Source organism: Aotus nancymaae, unplaced genomic scaffold (assembly GCF_030222135.1).
Source record: "Aotus nancymaae isolate 86718 unplaced genomic scaffold, 86718_ANA_hifiasm-v0.15.2.pri h1tg000064l_1, whole genome shotgun sequence".
Classification (NCBI taxonomy): Eukaryota; Metazoa; Chordata; class Mammalia; order Primates; family Aotidae; genus Aotus; species Aotus nancymaae.
In genome coordinates this window covers 13411722-13431065 of record NW_026988479.1, presented here as the reverse complement: position 1 = coordinate 13431065, position 19344 = coordinate 13411722, and the positions used below count along the sequence as shown (strand labels likewise).

General features: G+C 42.2%; 1 protein-coding gene across 2 annotated transcripts in view; it reads right to left on the bottom strand.

The window, feature by feature from the left end:
• Positions 1 to 19344, bottom strand: part of KDM3B (lysine demethylase 3B) — a 78907-nt gene that overhangs the window by 23637 nt on the left and 35926 nt on the right. For both annotated transcript variants that reach the window (XM_012476590.3, XM_064366362.1), the window contains 4 exons: positions 15146 to 16394; positions 14047 to 14248; positions 9507 to 9721; positions 8364 to 8516 (listed from right to left, as the gene is read on the bottom strand). In XM_012476590.3, the coding sequence (XP_012332013.2) occupies positions 8364 to 8516; positions 9507 to 9721; positions 14047 to 14248; positions 15146 to 16394 (1819 nt within the window). The remainder of the gene's footprint in view (positions 1 to 8363; positions 8517 to 9506; positions 9722 to 14046; positions 14249 to 15145; positions 16395 to 19344) is intronic.

The window sequence follows — 19344 nt, the reverse complement described above, 5'->3', positions numbered from 1 at the left end:
CTTGATAATACTTGATACTGTCAGTTTTAAAAATTTTAGCCATTCTAGTAGACATAATGATTTCTCATTATGGTTTTAAAAACTTGTATTTCTCTAATGAATAATTTATTCCACATACTTATCTGCCATTGATCTATCTTTTCGGATGAGGTATCTGTTCAGATCTTTTTAAAACCAGCTTGGGCTGACATGGTGGTTCACACCTGTAGTCCCCAGCACTTTGGGAGGCCAAGGTGGAAGAATTACTTGAGCATAAGAGTTAAAGACGAGCATGGGCAACACAGTGAGACCCCATTTCTACAAAACCAAACCAAAACAGAACAACAGTAACAAAAGAATGAGCTTGTTCACCCAGGCTGGTGTCAAACTCCTGCTGGCCTCGAGAGATCCTTCTATCTTAGCCTCCCAAGTAGCTGGGATTATAGGTGTGCACCACTATGCACAGTAGCTTTTCATTTTCTCTTTTTTTGGAGACAGGGTCTCACTCTGTCACTCAGACTAGAGTGCAATGGCACAATCACAGCTCACTGCAGCCTCAACCTCCCAGGGTTAAATGATTCTCCCACCTCAGCCTCCTGAGTAGCTGGAACCACAGGTGCAAGCCACCACATCTCACTAACTTAAAAAATTTTTTTTTGTAGAGGTGAGGTCTCTCTATGTTGCCTAGACTGGTCTTGAACTCCTGGGCTCAAGCAATCCCACTGCTTTGGCCTTCGAAAATGCTCAGATTACAGGTATGAGCCACTGTGCCTGGGCTATTTTCATTTTCATTTTTTTTTTTTTTTTTCAGACGGACTCTTGCTCTGTTTCCCAGGCTGGAGTGCAGTGGTGCCATCTCAGCTCACTGCAACCTCTGCCTCCCAGATTCAAGCGACTCTCCTGCCTCAGCCTCCTCAGTAGCTGGGATTAGAGGTGGACACCACCGTGCTCAGCTCATTTTTGTATTTTTAGTAGAGACAGGGTTTTACCATGTTGGTCAGGCTGGTCTCAAACTCCTGACCTCGTGATCCACCCGCCTCAGCCTCCCAAAATGCCGGGATTATAGGCGTAAGCCACTGTGCCCAGCCTATTTTCATTTTCTTAACAGTGCCTTTTTTTTTTGGATAGAATCGCGCTCTGTCACCCAGGCTAGAATGCAGTGGTGCAATCTCGGCTCACTGCAACCTCCGCCTCCAGGGTTCAAGCGATCCTCCCGCCTCAGCCTCCCGAGCAGCTGGGATTACAGGCGCCTGCCACCAGGCCCAGCCAATTTTTTGTATTTTTAGTAGAGACAGGGTTTCACCATGTTGGCCAGGCTGGTCTCGAACTCCTGACCTCAGGTGATCCGCTTGCCCTGGCCTCCCAAAGTGCTGGGATTACAGGTGTGAGCCACCGCACCCGGCTTAATAAAAAAGTCTAAAACTTTACCTTTTCAGAAGACATGTTAAGGCTGGGCATGGTGGCTCATGCCTGTAATCTCAGAACTTTGGGAGGCGGAAGTGGGTGGATCACCTGAGGTCAGAAGTTTGAGACCAGCCTGGCCAACATGGTGAAAACCTGCCTCTACTAAAAATACAAAAAAATTGTCCAGGTGTCGTGGTGGGTGCCTGTAATCCCAGCTGCTCAGGAGGCTGAGGCAGGAGAATCACTTGAACCCGGGAGGTGGAGGCTGCAGTGAGCTGAGCTCGTGCCACTGCACTCCAGCCTGGGCAACAGAGATAGACTCTGTCTCAAAAAAAAAAATTTATCGGCATAATAATGTTCATAATTTTACTTATCATTTTAATGTCTAAAATATCCATATTGAGATCCTTGCATTCTCTTTAGTATTATTATTTTAAAGAGATAGGGTTTCACTATGTTCCTCCGCTGGCCTCAAACTCCTGGGCTAAAGTGATCCTCCCACCTAAGATTCTCAAGTAGATGAGATTATAGGCACATGCCACCATGCCTGCATCTCTCATTCTCTCATTGGTAAACTACACCTTCTCTTTTTTATCATGTAGGCAGAAGCTTAGTAAATATAAAATATCTCTTTTTCTCATTTATAATCTTTTTTTAAAAGTTAATTGTTTAACTTTTCTTTTTTTGAGACAGGGTTGCACTCTGTCACCCAGGCTGGAGTGCAGTGGTGCACTCACAGCTCACTGCAGCCTCAACCTTCTGAGTTTAAATGATCCTCTCCCATCCGCCTCTGAGTAGTTGGAACCACAGGTGCATGCCACCAAGCCGAGCTAATTTTTAAATTTTTCGTAGAGATGGAAGTCTTGCTCTGTTGCCCAGGCTGGTCTCGAACTCCTGGATTCAAGTAACCCCCACCTTGACCTCTCAAAGTATTGGGATTGCAGGTGTGAGGCACTGAACCCGGCTAGTCCCATTTCTTTTTGGTTTCATTTTTCCTGTCTTCTTTTGAATTATTGCATATTTTTTGTGATTTGATTTTGCTTTCCATTTTGGACTTATTAGCTATATGTCTTTGTTTTTAAGTGGTTGCTTTAGCATATTCAGTATTAATCTTTAACTTTGATCAGAGTCTATCTTCAAATATTAATTTCACTTTACATTTAGTGTAAGATCCTTACAAAACTATACTTCCATTTTCCCTCTTTTCCTCTGTGCTACTATTATATATTTGAATTTTATAAATATTATAAACCCCACAATACATTGTTGCTACTTTTGCCTTTTATTTTTTTTGAGACTGAGTCTCGCTCTGTCACCAGGCTGGAGTGCAGTGGTACAATCTCGGCTCACTGTAACCTCTGCCTTCCGGGGTCAAGTGATTCTCCTGTCTCAGTCTCCTGGGTAGCTGGGACTACAGGCATGTGCCACTACACCCAGCTAATTTTTTATATTTTAGTAGAAATGGGGTTTCACCATGTTGGCTGGGTGGTCTTGATCTTCTGACCTCTAATCTGCCTGCCTTGGCCTCCCAAAGTGCTGGGATTACAGGTGTGAACCACCACACCTGGCTTATTTTTGCTTTTAAACAATTAACTGTTAAAAAGATTATAAATGAGAAAAAGAGATCTTTTCTATTTACTCATATATACCATGTAGGATGTTCTTCATTACTTTATTTAAGTTCTTATTTCCATATCACATCATTTTCTTCTGCCTGAATAATTACCTTTAACTTTAGTATATTATGGATCTGCTGTTGGTGCATTCTATCAGCTTTTCTTGGTCTGAGAACAGATGATAGAATGGTCGCTCATTTTTTTTTTTTCTTTTTTAAGACAGAGTCTCACTCTGTTGCCTAGGCTAGAGTGCAGTGGCGTGATCACAGCTCATTGCAGCGAGTCAACCTCCCAGGCTCAAGTGATCCTCCCACCTCAGCCTCCCAAGTAGCTGGGACTACAGGCATGTGCCACCATGCCTGTAATCCCAGCACTTTGGGAGGCTGAGGTGGGTGGATCACCTGAGATTAGGAGTTTGAGACCAGCCTGATCAATATGGTGAAACCCCGTCTTTACTAAAAACACACACAAAAAATTTGCAGGGCATAGCAGCACAAGCCTGTAATCCCAGCTACTTGTAGGAGGGGCTGAGGCAGGAGAATCACTTGAACTCGGGAGGTGGAGGTTGTACTGAGGTTGAGTCTCACCCCTGTACTCCACCCTGGACAACAGAGTACTCCATCTCAAGGAATAAAAACAACAAAAAAAGTTCATTCCATTGTTTTCTGTTGTCTTCTGGCCTACAGAACTTCTGACAAATTGGCTGTCATTCTTATCTTTGTTACTCTACACAAAATGTACTTTGATGTGGTTTTCTTAATGTTTCTTTTGTTTGGTGTTTATTGTTAAACTTGTGTTTACATAGTTTTCATCAAATTTGGAAATTTTTTGATTTTATTTAAATATTTTTTCTGTCTCTGTTCTCCCACTCTTTCTGAAAGAAAGGTTTGGTAGACCACCTGATATTTCCTGCAGCTTTACAAGGCATTCTTTTTTTTTTTTTTTTGAGACGGAGTTTCATGAATAAATGGAGGTCATTTTTCTCTGTTCTTTGTTTTACATAGTGTCTTTTATCATGTCTGCAAATTCACTTTTTTTTTCTTCTTCTACAGTATCTAATCTGCTGTTAATCTCATCTGGTATAATATTTGAGATATTTTTCATCTCTAGATGTTTTCGTTTGGGCCTTTATATATCTTCTTTTCTCTCCTCATCACATCATATTTTTCTTTAAGTTCTTAATCATATTTATAAGATGTATAATAGCTACATTAAAGTTCTCCTTCGTTTTTTTTTGGTTGAGATGGGGTCTTATATTGCCCAGCCTGGAATTGAACTCCTAGGCTTAAGTGATCCTCCTGATCCAGTCTCCCAAAGTGCTGGAATTACAAGTGTGAGCCACCATACCTGGCTTAAGGTTTTCTTTTCTTTTTTTTTTTTTTTTTGAGATGGAGTTCACTCTTGTTGCCCAGGCTGGAGTCCAATGGTATGATCTCGGCTCACTGCAACCTCTGCCTCCACAATTCAAGTGATTCTCCTGGCTCAGCCTCCTGAGTAGCCGGGATTACAGGCAACCGCCACCGTGAGAGGCTAATTTTTTGTATTTTTCATGGAGACAGGGTTTCACCATGTTGGCCAGGCTGGTCTTGAACTGCTGACCTCAGGTGATCCACCCCGCCTTGGCCTCCCAAAGGGCTGGGATTACAAGCGTGAGCCACTGTGCCCAGCCGGTTCTTTTATATTCTATTACCATTGTCACTCTGGGTTTTCTTCCTATTGACTGATTACTCCTCCTCAGCTTACTACTGGTCATGTAAGTCAATATTTTTGCACACTTGATAATTACTGATTAAACATAGAGCTTTGTGACTTATATTTCTGGGTAATGGGTTTTGTTTGAAGGGTACTCCTTTAAATTATTCCTTTAAAGGGTATTTGGTGTTAGTGTGGTACACAATTAAGTAACTTGCTGATCTGTTTGATTCTTCCAAGGTTTGCTTTATACTTTGTTATGGAGGCTCCAGAACAGTTTTTATTCTGAGACTAAATTAGTCCCACTACTCTTCATATTGGCTGGTGGGAATACAAATTATGAGTTTTGTGAATTACTCTGTCAACTGCTTTCTGAAGGTTCTATCTTGGGCTTTGAGGAGTTTCATTTTATGCATGCACAGATCACTATATAGGCAAAAACTGAGGGGCTCTGTCTCTTGTCAACAAGGTTGCCTTTCTGTTTTGGTTCTCTTTCCTTTGCTACGGCCTAGAAACTGCCTAGCCAGGTCAATTGTAGGGATCACCTTGTTTTTTTCCCTTCTCTCAGACATAACAGTCCCTTGTTTCCTATTGTTCAATGTTGTGAAAACTGTGGTTTCATAGATTTTATCTGGTTTTCTCACTGTTTATGGCAGGAGGGCAATTCCTGTGGCCGTTAATCTTTCATGGGCAGGAGTAGAATACTCTAGCAGTTAACATTTATGGAACACCTGGTGGGTGTCAGGTCCTATTCTAACTACTTAACATACAACATTTTATTCAAAACAACAAAGCTGTGAGGGAAGTACTGGTATCTTTGTTTTATAGACAAGAAAACTGAGGCTCTGCAGGATTAAGTAAGTAGCCCAAGATACAATAGTTGGTACAGTAAGATGTAGAAATAGGTGTCACATCACAGTAGCCTAAACTAAACCACTGGTATAATGGTTATATTGCACCTCTGAAGAGGGAAGAAGAATAAAGTCAGGAGGCAAGGAGGGTTTTTGGCATGTAATAAGATGAAGCAAGAGCCAAGGGCAGCAAATAATTTAAATAGACAGTTTTCCCAAGAAAATAAACAAATGGCTAGGCACAGTGACTCTCACACCTACAATGCTAGCAGTTTGGGAGGCCAAGGCAGGAGGATCACTTGAGCCTGGGAATGACCAGACTTGAAAATGTAGTGAGACTCCATCTCTACCCAAAAAAAAAAAAAAAATTAGCCAGGCATGGTAGCACACGCCTGTAGCCCTGGCTATGCAGGACACTTAGGTGGGACGACTGCTTGGGCCCAGGAGGTTGAGACTGCAGTGAGCCATGACCGTGACACTGCACTCCAGTCTGAGTGACAAAGTGAGACCCTTTATCAAAAAAAAAAAAAAAAAGACAAAAAAAGACAAAAAAAGCACATGAAAAGATACTAAACATCATTAGTCACCAGGGGAAAGCAAATCAAATTGACACAATGAGATACTACTTCACAGCCACTGTGATGGCTATAACAAAAAAGACAAAGGACAAGTGTTGGCAAGAATGTGGAAAATTCCCATACACATTGCTGGTGGGATTGTAAAATAGGGCAGCTACTTTAGAATATAGTCTGGCAGTTCCTCAAAAGGTTAAAAGTAGAATTGTCAAATAACCTAGCCAATTCCACTCCTGCGTATATAAATACTCAAGAGAAATGCAACCATAAGTTCACACACAAAAAAGTGCATACAAATATTCACAGTAACACTATTCATAATAGCCAAATTCAAAGACAATCCAAAAGCTCAACTGGTGAATAAACAAAACACAGTATATCCAAAAAGGAGTATTATTTGGCAATACAAAGGAATGAATGATTCATATGTGCTAAAACACAGATGAAACTTTAAAATATTACACTAAGTGAAAAGGGCTAGTTATGGAAGGCATAACAAAGTATAAAGCAAACCCTGGAAGAATCAAATTGTTCAGCAAGTTACTTAGCTATGCACTAGACACAATAGTGATGATTCTTCTGTTTTTTTGTTTTTTTGTTTTTTTTTTTTGAGATGAAGTCTCACTCTGTTGCCTAGGCTGGAGTGCAGCAGTGTGATCTCAGCTCAATGCAAACTCTGTCTCCCGGATTCAAGTGATTCTTCTGCCTCAGCCTCTCAAGTAGCTGGGATTACAGGCACGCACCACTATGCCTGGCTAATTTTTGTATTTTTAGTAGAGACGGGGTTTCACCATGTTGGCCAGGCTGGTCTCGAACTCCTGACCTCAAGTGATCTGCCCGCCTTGGCCTTCTAAAGTGCTGGGATTACAGACTGTGAGCCACTGCGCCCAGCTGATTCTATTTTTACGATATATCTACTGAGACAAAAAGCAGACTACTTGTTAAAATAGCATTCAGTGGCTAGGCCAGGTGGCTCCTGTCTGTATCCCCAGCACTTTGGGAGGCCGAGGCGCGTGGATCACCTGAGGTCAGGAGTTCAAGACCAGCCCAACCGACATGGAGAAACCCCATCTCTACTTTAAAAAAAAATACAAAAATCAGCCGGGTGTGGTGGTACATGCCTGTAATCCCAGCTACTCGGGAGGCTGAGGCAGGATAACTGCTTGAACCTGGGAGGTGGAGGTTTTTTTAAATAACATCTTTACTGAGATATAAACAAAGATCTTGGCTGTAAGCCGAGATTGTGCCATTGTACTTCAGCCTGGGCAACAAGAGTGAAACTCCTGTGTAAAAAAAAAAAATACATATATAGCATTAGTCTAAAAAAAGAGAAAAAAGCAAAAAAGCAAACTAGTGGATGCCAAGGACTGAGGAGGAATGGGGAGTGACTGCTAATAGGTATGGGTTGTCAGGTGGGGTGTGGATGAGGAAAATGGAATTAGATAATGGTGATGGTTGCAAAACCTTGTAGACTTACTTTATTTAATTAATTCATTTATTTTTAGATAGGTCTTGCTCTGTTGCCCAGCCTGGAGTGCAGTGGTGTGATCATAGCTCACTATAACCTCAAACTCTGAGCTCAAGTGATCCTCCTGCCTCAGTCACCTGAGTAGCTATGACTACAAGCATGTGCTACCACGTCTAGCTAATTTTATTTTTTTAGAGCTGGAGACTTGCTGTGTTGCTCAGGCTGGTCTCAAACCCCTGGCCTCAAGTGATACTCCTGTCTCAGCCTCTCAAAGTGCTGAATTACAGGTATGAGCCACCACACTAAGCCTTGTACACGTGAAAAGGGGTGAATTTTATGGCATGTGAATTCTATCTCAATAAAGATGTTATTTAAAAAAAAAAAAAAAGAAACACAGGCACGGTGGCTCACACCTGTGATTCCCAGCAGACTACTTGTTAAACCAGCATTCATTGTGAGAGGTTGAGGAGAATCACTTGAGCCTAGGGGGTCAAGGGTGCAGTAAGCCGTGACTGCACTGCTGCACTCCAACCTGGACGACAGAGCGAGAAACTGCCTAAAAACAAAAAACAAAAAAACCCACAAGGGAAAATTAAGAATAATCCCTCTTGTCTTGTTTCAACCTTCCTACGTATATGCCATTTTAAGGTCTTACAATACAACAAAGTTGAATGAAGCCAAGTAGCTAAAGAGAGGCATAAGCCCATTTCTGCCTCAATTTTAAAGTCCCACAACTCTATGGACATACCTAGAGCTGCACAGGACAATGTTTACTTACCACTGCGAGGCCGGCTTTTCCTGAGCCGGTAACAGTCAAGGCAGACCCCAAATCCACATTTACGACAAACCCAGTGGATGTTGAAGAGAGTTGTTTCACACACATCACACATCTCCCGTACACCTCGCACAGCTCGCTTCCATGCCACTTTCTCTGGTGGAAAGAGGAAGCACAATTGGCATTGACCATCCTGACAGATAGCAAAAGACCCCAGACCCACTGATCCCTACTCAAGCTATTTTGTTCAGCAATAAAACTCAAAGATTCATGAAGTTTGTGTTTCTATAATTGTAAGAGAAACTAAATACAAGAAATTTCTAGTATTTCTGAACAAACTGACTGTACAACTTATTTATAATATAATGATATTTCAAGGGTTCATGGTAATACCAGGATATAACCTACTGTCAAAAAGGAATTAATGCCACATGTTGTCACTTAAGGAATTGTAAAATTTTTATTTTTATTTATTTATTTTATAAAGACGGGGTTTCACCATGTTGGTCAGGCTGGTCTTGAACTCCCAACCTCAGGTGATCCACCCGCCTTGGCCTCCAGAGTGCTTGGATTACAGGCATGAGCCACCACACCCGGCCAGGAATTGTAAAATTTTTAATTGGTGGAATTTAAAAATAAGAGGATACCTCTCTTGAAATTTAGGATATAATTTCACAGTATAATTTTCCTTAGTTTGGAAAATAGGGCTCAGTATCTTACAGACATGGAAATATTTGAAATGTATGAATAATGTGGGTTCTAGGTAAGAAACATGGCACCTAGTAGCACACCATTTATTCACAAACCATAGAGCTTTTAAATACAAATTGGCTCAAAGCAAACTGAAAATATTCAGAGTGAAGCAAATCCAAATGGGAATTTAAATGGATGTTATGGCAGCTGTGCTACAAAAATGAAAGGCAAGCAGGGAGTTTTTGGTTTGTTAATTGCCAAAGACTGAAAGAATGAGGTCTGCTGGATATAGTTAAGGTCTCAACTACAGCTTGCTATAAAGAGAAGTCCTATCAGTCTTAATTCATTCACAGAAAATGCCATCTGCCACTGTCTCCAATCCTCCCTTTAAGTGAAAGAAAATAAAAGTTTTTCACTAGGAGCACCTGGAAGACAAGTGAGAAAGTGACTTACGGTGTGGCTCCACCATCATCATGGCCTCCTTCTCAGACATTACGAGCTGACAGAACTGGTCCCCAACATTGGCTAGGATGTATTTTGAGGTCTCTAGATCTATTCCTTCTGCTAGGGAGGAAGAGGGAATCCACAGGTTCATGGCATCAGGGTCACTTTGCTGGGGGCTTAGAAATCCCTCCACACGGAGTACCCCCTTTCGAGTGAAGATCAACCTGAGACATGATCAGATACATGGTAAATAGCAGTAGCATGAAAACTAACACACACCTAAACTCCTAGAACCTAAACAGAAGTAAAATGAGATAACAGGAATCAGACTAAGAATTTTCACCACAGTTGACCAAAACAGTATGCATTCTCTGCTAATGGTAAAGCTTGTTAACTAACAATTAGTAGGTCTAGATTCTTCAAAAAGCTGTCCCAGAGTTGCTCTTAGTTTTTCCATCCACCACACCTAGCCAACACAGAGTCACTTTCATCATAACACTTTATTTATTTTTTGGAGACAAAGTCGTGCTCTGTTGCCCAGGCTGGAACACAGTGGTGTGATCAAAGCTCACTGCAGCCTTGACCTTCTGGGTTCAAACAATCCTGCCACCTCAGCCTCCCAAGTAGCCGGGACTACAGGCACATGTCACCAGATCCAACTAATTGTTTATTTTTTAAAACTGTTTGGGCCAGGCATGGTGGCTCACGCCTGTAATCCCAGCACTTTCAGAGGCCGAAGCAGGCGGATCACGAGGTCAAGAGATCGAGACCATCCTGGCCAACATGGTGAAACCCCGTCTCTACTAAAAATACAAAAATTAGCCGGGTGTGGTAGAATGTGCCTGTGGTCCCAGTTACTAGGGAGGCTGAGGTGGAAGAATCACTTGAACCCAGGAGGCGGAGGTTGCAGTAAGCCAAGATTGTGCCACTGCACTCCAGCTTGGTGATAGAGCAAGACTCCGTCTCAAAAAAAACAAAAAAAACTGTTTGTAGAGATAGGAGCTTACCATGTTGCCCAGGCCAATCTCAAACACCTTGGCTTAAGCAATCTGCCCACCTATGATGGTTCCTTGTAAAATTTTTTTATTATTAAAAAAAAAAATTTAAATTAAAAAAGCAATTCGCCCACCTCGGCCTCCTAGTGTTGGGATTGCAAGCATAAGCCACTGTGCCTGGCCTTGTAACACTTTAAATTCATGTCTACCTACCTCAGGTGAGTCCTTGATATTGCCTGACAGTCACAATACAGTTTCTTGGTACACTCCCTCTCCTAGATGCCTATTTTCATACCTTCCTTCTGTTTATACCTCCAATATTACTTCCCCAGTTAGGACCTTGCTTTCTATCCCACTGAGAAAACAGGAGCCAGAAGACAACTTCCACAAGCTCCCACCACGACACTACCACCCTTCCCTGCAACTTAGCCCACGTATTCCATATGATTTCCTGATGCTCTGAACTAGCAAAGGCCAATCTCTCCAGCTATATCCTATCACTTTTCCCCAACTCAAGGACATTTCTCCACTAAATCTCTCCTCTCTTTTCAACATCATCTGTTTTCTTCTCTATCAGATCACTCTTGCCAGCATCTAAATTTGCTCTAATTTCTACCACAAAAATTCTCTCAAGCCACACCTTCCTCCATTTATCTGTTGTTAGAGCAAAGTCCCTTGAAAGAGTTGCCTATACTCATTGTCATAGGTTCCTCTCCCTTTTATTTTCTCCCTTACAATCAGGCACGTCCCCTACCAATCTACCAAAACTATTTTGATAAGGTAATTTCACCTTACTAAATCAGTCACTTCTAGTCCTTATGTAACACGACCTGTCAGCAACATTTTTACTTTTTTATTAAAAATTGTTTTGTGCTGGGTGTGGTGGCTCACACCTGTAATCCCAGAACTTTGGGAGGCTGAGGCAGGCAGATCACCTCAGATTACCTCAGGAGTTTGAGACCAGCCTGGCCAACATGGTGAAACCCCGTTTCTACCAAAAGTATAAAAAATTAGCCGAGCATGGTGCCGGGGGCCTGTATTCCCAGCTCCTCAGGAGGCTGAGGCAAGAGAATTGCTTGAACCCGAGAGGCAGATGTTGCAGTAAGCCAAGACTGTGCCATTGCACTCCAGCCTGGGCAACAGAGCAAGACTCTGTCTCAAAAAAAAAAATTATCATTATTTTTTGTAGAGACAGGGTCTCACTATGTTGTTCAGGGTGGTCTCAAACTGCTGGCCTCAAGTGATCCTCCAACCTTAGCCTCCCAAAGTCCTGGGATCACAAGTGTGAGCTACCGCCCCCATCCAAGTCAGCAACATTTGACACAGTTCATTATTCCTTCCTGGAAATACTTTCTTTAGTGTCTTCTGAGATACCTCACTGCCTAGTTTCCCTGCTACTTCAGTGGCTGTTCTTTCTTGGTCTCCTTTACTAGTTGCTTCCAACTTCTCCACCTCTAAACATTGGAGAGTACCAGAATTCAGTCCCTAGACTGCTCTTATTCTTTATCTATGCTCTGATCTCACTTAGACTGAGATCAGTCTAAGTGATCACCAGCTTTAAATACCTGGTGATTTCCAAATTTATATCTCCAGGTGGGACCCCTTCCTTTAACTCTAGAGCTGTATCTCCAGCTGCCTTCTCAATATCTCCCTTTGAAAATCTAACAGGCATCTCCAATTTAACATGGCCAAGTTAAAACTCCCCATTTTCCTCCCAAACTTGCTTTTCCCTAAAGAATCTCTTTATCAGTAAATGGCAATCTCATTCTTCCTGTTTTTAGGACAAAAGACATAGATAGAATCAGACACAGAATCATCCTTAAGTCCTTTCTTTCATACTCTACATCTAATTCATCAGAAAATTATGTGTGCTCTATCTTCAACCATTTATCATCTCCATCACTATCTCCCTGGTCCAAGCCCCACCATTTCTCACCTGGATAATTCAAACAGCCTCCTAACTTCTCTGCTTCTGCCCTTGCCTCTACATAACCTATTCTCAAGAAAGTAGCCAAAGTGGCCTTTTAAAACATTAATCAGTGTCACTCATCAGCTCAGGGCCTCCAATGACTTCTCATCAGAGTAAAAACCAAGGCCTTTAGAATAGCCCTGTAAAATCCATCATTAACTCATTCACTTCAACTCCTTTTCCTTCTTTGCTTATTCCATTTTAGCAAGCTAACTTTATGGACACACCAGAAATATTCCAGCTTTGGGATGCTTGCACATGTCTGGAATTCTTGTCACAGTGTGGTGTATTGCTTCACCTCCTATAGGCTATTCCTCAACTCTCACTTTCTCAGATCATCCTGTTTAAAACTGTAGCCTCTAGCCTCCCACACTTTAATCCTCTTTGCTTTCTTTATTTTTCTCTTAGTTATTATAAGCTGACATATCATTTATTATTTTTTTTTCTTTTAGGGAGAGTCTCACTTTGCTGCCAAGACTGGAGTGCAGTGGTATGATTAGGGCTCATTGTAGCCTCAACCTCATGGGCTGGGTGATCCTTCGACCTCAGCCTCCTGAGTAGCCAGGATTACAGGTATGTGCCACCACACCCGGCTAGTTTTTAAGATTTTTTGTAGAGACAAGGTCTATGTTGCCCATGCTGGTCTCAAGTGATCCTCCTGCTTCGGCCTCCCAAAGTGCTGGAATTACAGGCGGGTAATCATGCGTGGCCTTTTTTCCGTATTTAGTGTCTGCCTCCCCAAACCTTCTGAGAGCTGAAATTTGCTGAATCTTCAATGGCCAGAACAAGGGTTGGCACACATTAAATGCTCAATAAACATTTGCTAAGTGAATCCATGTCATAATGACAAACCATTTGGATTTACTTTAAAAATTAAAGATTTTTTTTTAATTAAATTTTTTATTTTTTCTAGAGATGAGGTTTCACTGTGTTGGCCAGGCTGGTCTTGAACTCCTGACCTCATGATCCACCTGCCTTGGCCTCCTAAAGCACTGGGATTACAAGTGTGAGCCACTGCACCCAGCCTAAAAATTAAAGATTCTTGAAAGGTCATTCAGAAGGAACTCTCCTTCTAAATTTATCAAGCAGAAGAAAAGTGACTAAAGAGCTGTTGTTGGGTAAAAGCAGAGGATATTCCCAGATTTTCATCAGTTATATCTGTTTCAAAGATGCTTCACATTATCTCCAAATCTTATTTCCCCTTCTTTTTAACATGACTCAAGTAACTCTAGAACTGAAGAGGAATAAGCAGTCAGGGAGATCCATAATATGATATACAGTCCTTCTGCTTATAACAGTAGTGTCAAATAGAATCAACCCAAGTTAGGAATAACTCAGGGAATAGCACAGGGCTGCAGCTTAGACTGCTCAACTTCAGTTCTCCAAGGACAAAACCGCATGTCATTTTACAATCCAAAGAACTAAGTGACTACTATGCCAGGGCCTCTTTACAGATGCTAAGAGCAAAGGAGTTAAGGAAAGCAAAGACCAAGATGATGAAACATATTTATAGACTCAGAGAAAGAGTGGAAGTTATGTGTCACTAATGAAAACTGGCCAAGGAGGAAAACAGGAGTTTGTGTACCTCCGGAAGTGAAAGAAGCGGCAGGCTACAGTAGAATCATCTTGCTCCTGTTCCTTAAACTTTCGGTACCGCTCCAGGCGGCATTCACGACACTTATGCAGATGAGGTGCCACGTTGATGCATGACCCATCCTGAAGGAAGGGCTCTCCAGACTGCTTCAGCTTCTTGACTTTACTTACATCTTTCAGCACTGACTGGCCAACTGTGGCAAGGGGGAGAGAGGAAAAGTTTGTCATGAGGTGTTAATAGGAACCAACAGCATGATTCTTTTGGGGACAGACATTTGTCCTGACCTGGGTTGCTACTCCTTTACCTGCTTGGGCATGTACCCATTATGTTCATCCTTGACAGAAATGGAAAGCAGGGAGCAAAGAGGCTATCACTGGAAGCTAAGAACCATGCAGAACTTGTGGGAAGTGCCCCACTATGGTGAAACAACCTTGAATATGGGTGTGAAAAACAAGAATGTAGCTATCACTTGCCTCTAGTCTCTCACGATATGGCTGTTCTGTTAAATCAGGACCTCTTGAGCCTCCACAACATACCAATTCCTAATGAAAACAACCACTTTTACCATAAGACTTTGTTTTACACGCTTCTGAACTATAAACTCACACCACAGAAGTTAATAGATTTTGACAGAGCTGTTAAAATCCTTATGTATGTTTCACAGAGGAGCAAACTGAGGAGTGATTCTCTCTGCTTCAAGTCTACAAATGTCTGCTACGTGGGAATGGATACCAGTTCCCAGTAACCCCCTGAAGTAAAGAGGATGGGTCAAAGTGAAGTAAAAAGGGATGAGACAAACGCAAAGAAATAGTTCCTGACAAAAAATAACCGACCACCAAGGAAGATCAAGAGTCCTCCTTTGGGAGATTATCATTATATGGGACAGATACCCCTCCTACAGTGCTGGTTTAGATGCAATCCTGCCCTGAACCAGGTCTGACGAGGGGCCCCTGGCAGGTCCTCTTGCCTCTGTAATTCTATGAGATTACAGAACTTTCCATCGAAGTGAGGGCCTCTGCTGCACAAGAGCACAACAGGCATTTGAGCCCAGTGCCAGAGCAAAGCCCAAATACAGCCCCAGCAGGATCACCTTTCAGGGGGGCGGTCCGAGGCCGGCCCTTGGGGGCCTGCTTCCCTTTGCTTTTGCCCAGCAACAGCTCAGCACTGCGCTCCCCATTGGGGCCCAGCTTCCCCATCAGGTGCTCTGGAATCCCCTTCAGACCAGTCTTAGCCTGCAGCTGCTCCTCAGAGTCACTCAAATCTGACAGGTCACTGTTGGTGCTGGAGTCCGAGTCCTGTCTGCAAGCCAAGCTTCGCTCATCCAGTGAGAACCTTTTCACAGCTTCAAAAGGAGCTTTGTTCTCCTGTGAAAAATCTGCCGGAGAGGACAGAAAGCCGCCTGAGTGCCTGCCAAAGACGTTACTAAAGGTTTTGAGGAGGGGATTGTCCTGCTGCCCAGGCCCCACAGTTGGCCTCTCCTCTGTGGGGCTGGAGGAGAGAGTTGGCATCTCAATGGGCTGAGTGAGGCTGCTGGTGGGAGAGCTGGAGCGGCCATTCCCCATGGCAGAGAGGCTTGGGCCCCCAGTGGTAAGAGCTGAGCCCAGAACACCAGATACTAGCTTGGAGGAGTCAGTTGTAATGAAGAGAGGTTTCTTCTTTGCTAAAGATGCTGAATCTGCAGAGGAGTGAGACTCGGGCCAGCTTGGTGCCACCTTGGAGGTGACAGTGGTAGCAGAAGAGGAGCTACCTGATGCCTGAGATGCAAAGCTGCTGAAAGGGCTGTGTTCAACTTTCTCCACAAATGCCAGGAAAGGATTAGAAGGCTCTTCTCGGGACAATTTGGGGGGCTGTAAAAATAGATTTTCATGATTCTCTGGGGTGCGGGTATTTAGGAGGCTCCGTGGGAAGGCTGGAGTGAGGGTGGGCATGGACTCTGCAGGCACTTTCCGATCCACAGAGCTGCCAGCTTTAGAGCCTGGCTTAGTGTCTGCTCCAAGAACGGATCTGCCTTTACACAGGCCTGAGCTCAGGCTCTCAAGGCTTTGTTTGAATGAGTCCCGACTAGAGGAATCATCAGCCAAACTCTCTGAAACAGTAGTGAAGTAGTTACTGGTAGGTAAAGTTTGGGACATGCATTGAAAAAACAAATTTTTGGAGAGATCAGTGTCTTTCTGAGACTCTTGTGCAGAGCTACAGCCAAAAGAGAAGCCCAAAGATTTGTTCTCTGTGGCTAGAACCCCATTAGACTGGCTCCTTCCACTTCCAAAAGTTAAAGGTTGCGACGAACTAGGGAGAGGTGCTCCAAATCCAGAAGAGGCCAGGATAGAATTTCTTGAATTCTGAAAGGAAGATAGCCTGAGTTAGTGATGTTGACTTCTCATGACAATCGAATGATCTCTTTCTTGAACCTCACTATCAACACATCAACATTTCTTGGGTGCTAATCAACTTTTCTCTTTTACAATTCCATGGATATGCTCTTGTAACTGGAATTCACCAGCAGTGGGGAAGAAATCTGTCACAGACTACACACTGAGCACATCTTTAGCAAGGTGAGCCAGAGACAGCAGGATGTTATTCATCTGTCATTCCTTTGGCTGCTATCCAATTGGTTATCACAGTGCTAGAAGGCCATGTAGGCTTCTTAGCAGCTATTTGGAAGTAGAGAGGGTCCTCTAAGGAATTGGAGAAAAGGGTTCCTGAATGGACATCAGCTTTTACGTGACCCCTGTAATATTAACGTATCTCAATGACCTTGGGAGCTATTGTTAAAAGTTTTGATTTATTTAGGCTACTATAAAATTGCCCATTTTACAAAAAGTGACTTTAATCCCAGGACAAGCCCACCGTACGTTTAAGAAAAGTATTCTCCTTATTAATCTGAAAGTCCACAACACGGACCCTTTTGGATTTTGGCATCTATTTATGGGTTCAAGTCAACCTAAAAGTTGAATATCTACTTCAATTAACATTAAGACATAAAGACACTAAATTAAAGAAAGCAAGCTATTTACTGAGAACTTTTGTTATAATTAGAATCTAATAAGAATCCAAAGAGGGAAAACATATATACTGATAATAATCCAAACACAAGCCTTCAGCATAACTGAAGAATGAAATAATAAAACACTCTCCTTTCCTTCTTTTACCATGAAAATGTTAACTTCTGCTTGTGAATGACTGTATGTATAAAGAAGAATGGAAGCACTTTCCTATATATCAATGTACCCACATACAGACGAGAGAGACAGAGAGAGAGAGACAGACAGAGAAAAGACCCATAGGTAGGTATGAGCCCTTACTTAATATTTATTAATTTAATAAAACTCATATCCAAGTACTTGACTTGCAAACCACAGACTACTTTCAAGTAGTAGAGGATAATATACTTTAATATTCACTTTATTTATTTTTATTTTTTGAGACAGAGTCTCGCTCTGTCTCCCAGGCAGAATGCAGTAGCACGATCTCGGCTCACTGCAATCTCCACCTCCTGGGTTCCAGCAATTCTCCTGCCTCAGCTTCCTCAGTAGCTGGGATTACAGATGTGTGCCACCACGCCTGGCTAATTTGATTTTGTATTTTGAGTAGAGACGCGGTTTCATCATTTTAGCCAGTAACAAACACCTAACCTAGTGATCTGCCCGCCTCAGCTTCCCAAGAAGTGCTGGGATTACAGGTGTGAGCCACCGCTCCTGGCCAATATTCACTTTAAAACACTGGAAATAAAAATTATTCCATTACCACTAATGGATATGGGTTTTCCTTTTGGAGTGATAAATTTCTGGACCTAGACAGTGATCATAGTTTCACAACACTGTAAATGTACTAAATGCCACAGAATTGTACATTTTAAAATGGTAAGTTTTACATTAAGTGTATTTTACTACAATTTTTAAAAAAGCGATTCCGGATAAATAAAAGGGCTATTCTCTTAAAAAGGGAGGAGAGAGTTTCAATTAAGCTATTCTTTAAATATGCAAGAGGTGTTAACAATCAGGCTTTCCTTAAGGGTAGCATAGAGACCTAAGAACCAAGCAGGCCACCTATGCATGCCTCCAATTGACATCTGCTACAGAGACTACTTCAGGGCATTTTAGAGTTAAAAAATTAAAGCTCATTTTCTTTTTTCTTCCTACTAACCTGTAAGCATTGACTTAAACTGCCTCCCCACAATAGAGAAGAAGAGAACAGACACAGCCCTGAGGTGCTGCTGTTGCTTCACAGGCAGGATTTGGCCAGGAGCCTTGACACCTGCATGACTGCAAGGAACTAGCATGGGTAGCTCATGTTTCACTCCTAAAGTTACCCTTTAAAAATAAATACACACATGAATGAAAAATAATTTGGACAGTCTTTCATTTTCCTTCAAATGATTAAATTCCAAATCCTTTTCTTATAAGAAAGTAATGAGAAACTGATCTCAACCCAGTTTTTAGGGCAAGAAGTTTTCTCTTGGCTCTGTCCTTATTTTAGATTAGGCACTGTAATGAAAACATTCATTTCTTTCTTTTCTTTCTTTCTTTCTTATTTATTATATATATATATATATATATATATATATATATATATATATATATATTTATATGGAGTGGTGCTCTGTCACCCAGGCTGGAGTCCAGCTGGTGAGATCTCAGCTCACTGCAACCTTCGCCTTCCAGGTTCAGGTGATTCTCTTGCCTCAGCCTCCTGAGTAGCTGGGATTATAGGCATGCATCACCAAGCCCAGCTTATTTTTGTATTTTTTTTAGTAGAGCTGGGGATTTCACCATGTTGGCCAGGCTGGTCTCAGACTCCTGACCTCAAGTGATCTGCCTGCCTCGGCCTCCCAAAGTGCCGGGATTATAGGCATGAGCCACTATGCCTGTCCCATTTCTACACCTTTAAATCATATCCTAAAAGACCCAAACAGAAACATAGCAACATGACTGCTATAGTCACAGAAGTTTCCCCAACCTGTATGAAACAAAATACTCTTTGAATTTGAATTTCATGTGTTCAGCTTTGCTACTCTAAGAGTATCAGCATTCAATGGGTTTCTTTTATAGCATGTAAAACCTGGTCTATTTTGTAAGACCCGTTTACATTCACACTGCCTTTGACATGAAGTTGTTTTTAAATAATTCAGACACTATGATAATTTACACCGGATATCCATATAAGATTCTCATCCGGTTATCTTCGGAATGCTGGTCAACTAACAGAACAAACCATCAACTGTGTGAAATTTGCATTTACAGGCCTTCTCTTCTGTATGGACATTTCATCTCCCTCCCTATCCCTGCACAC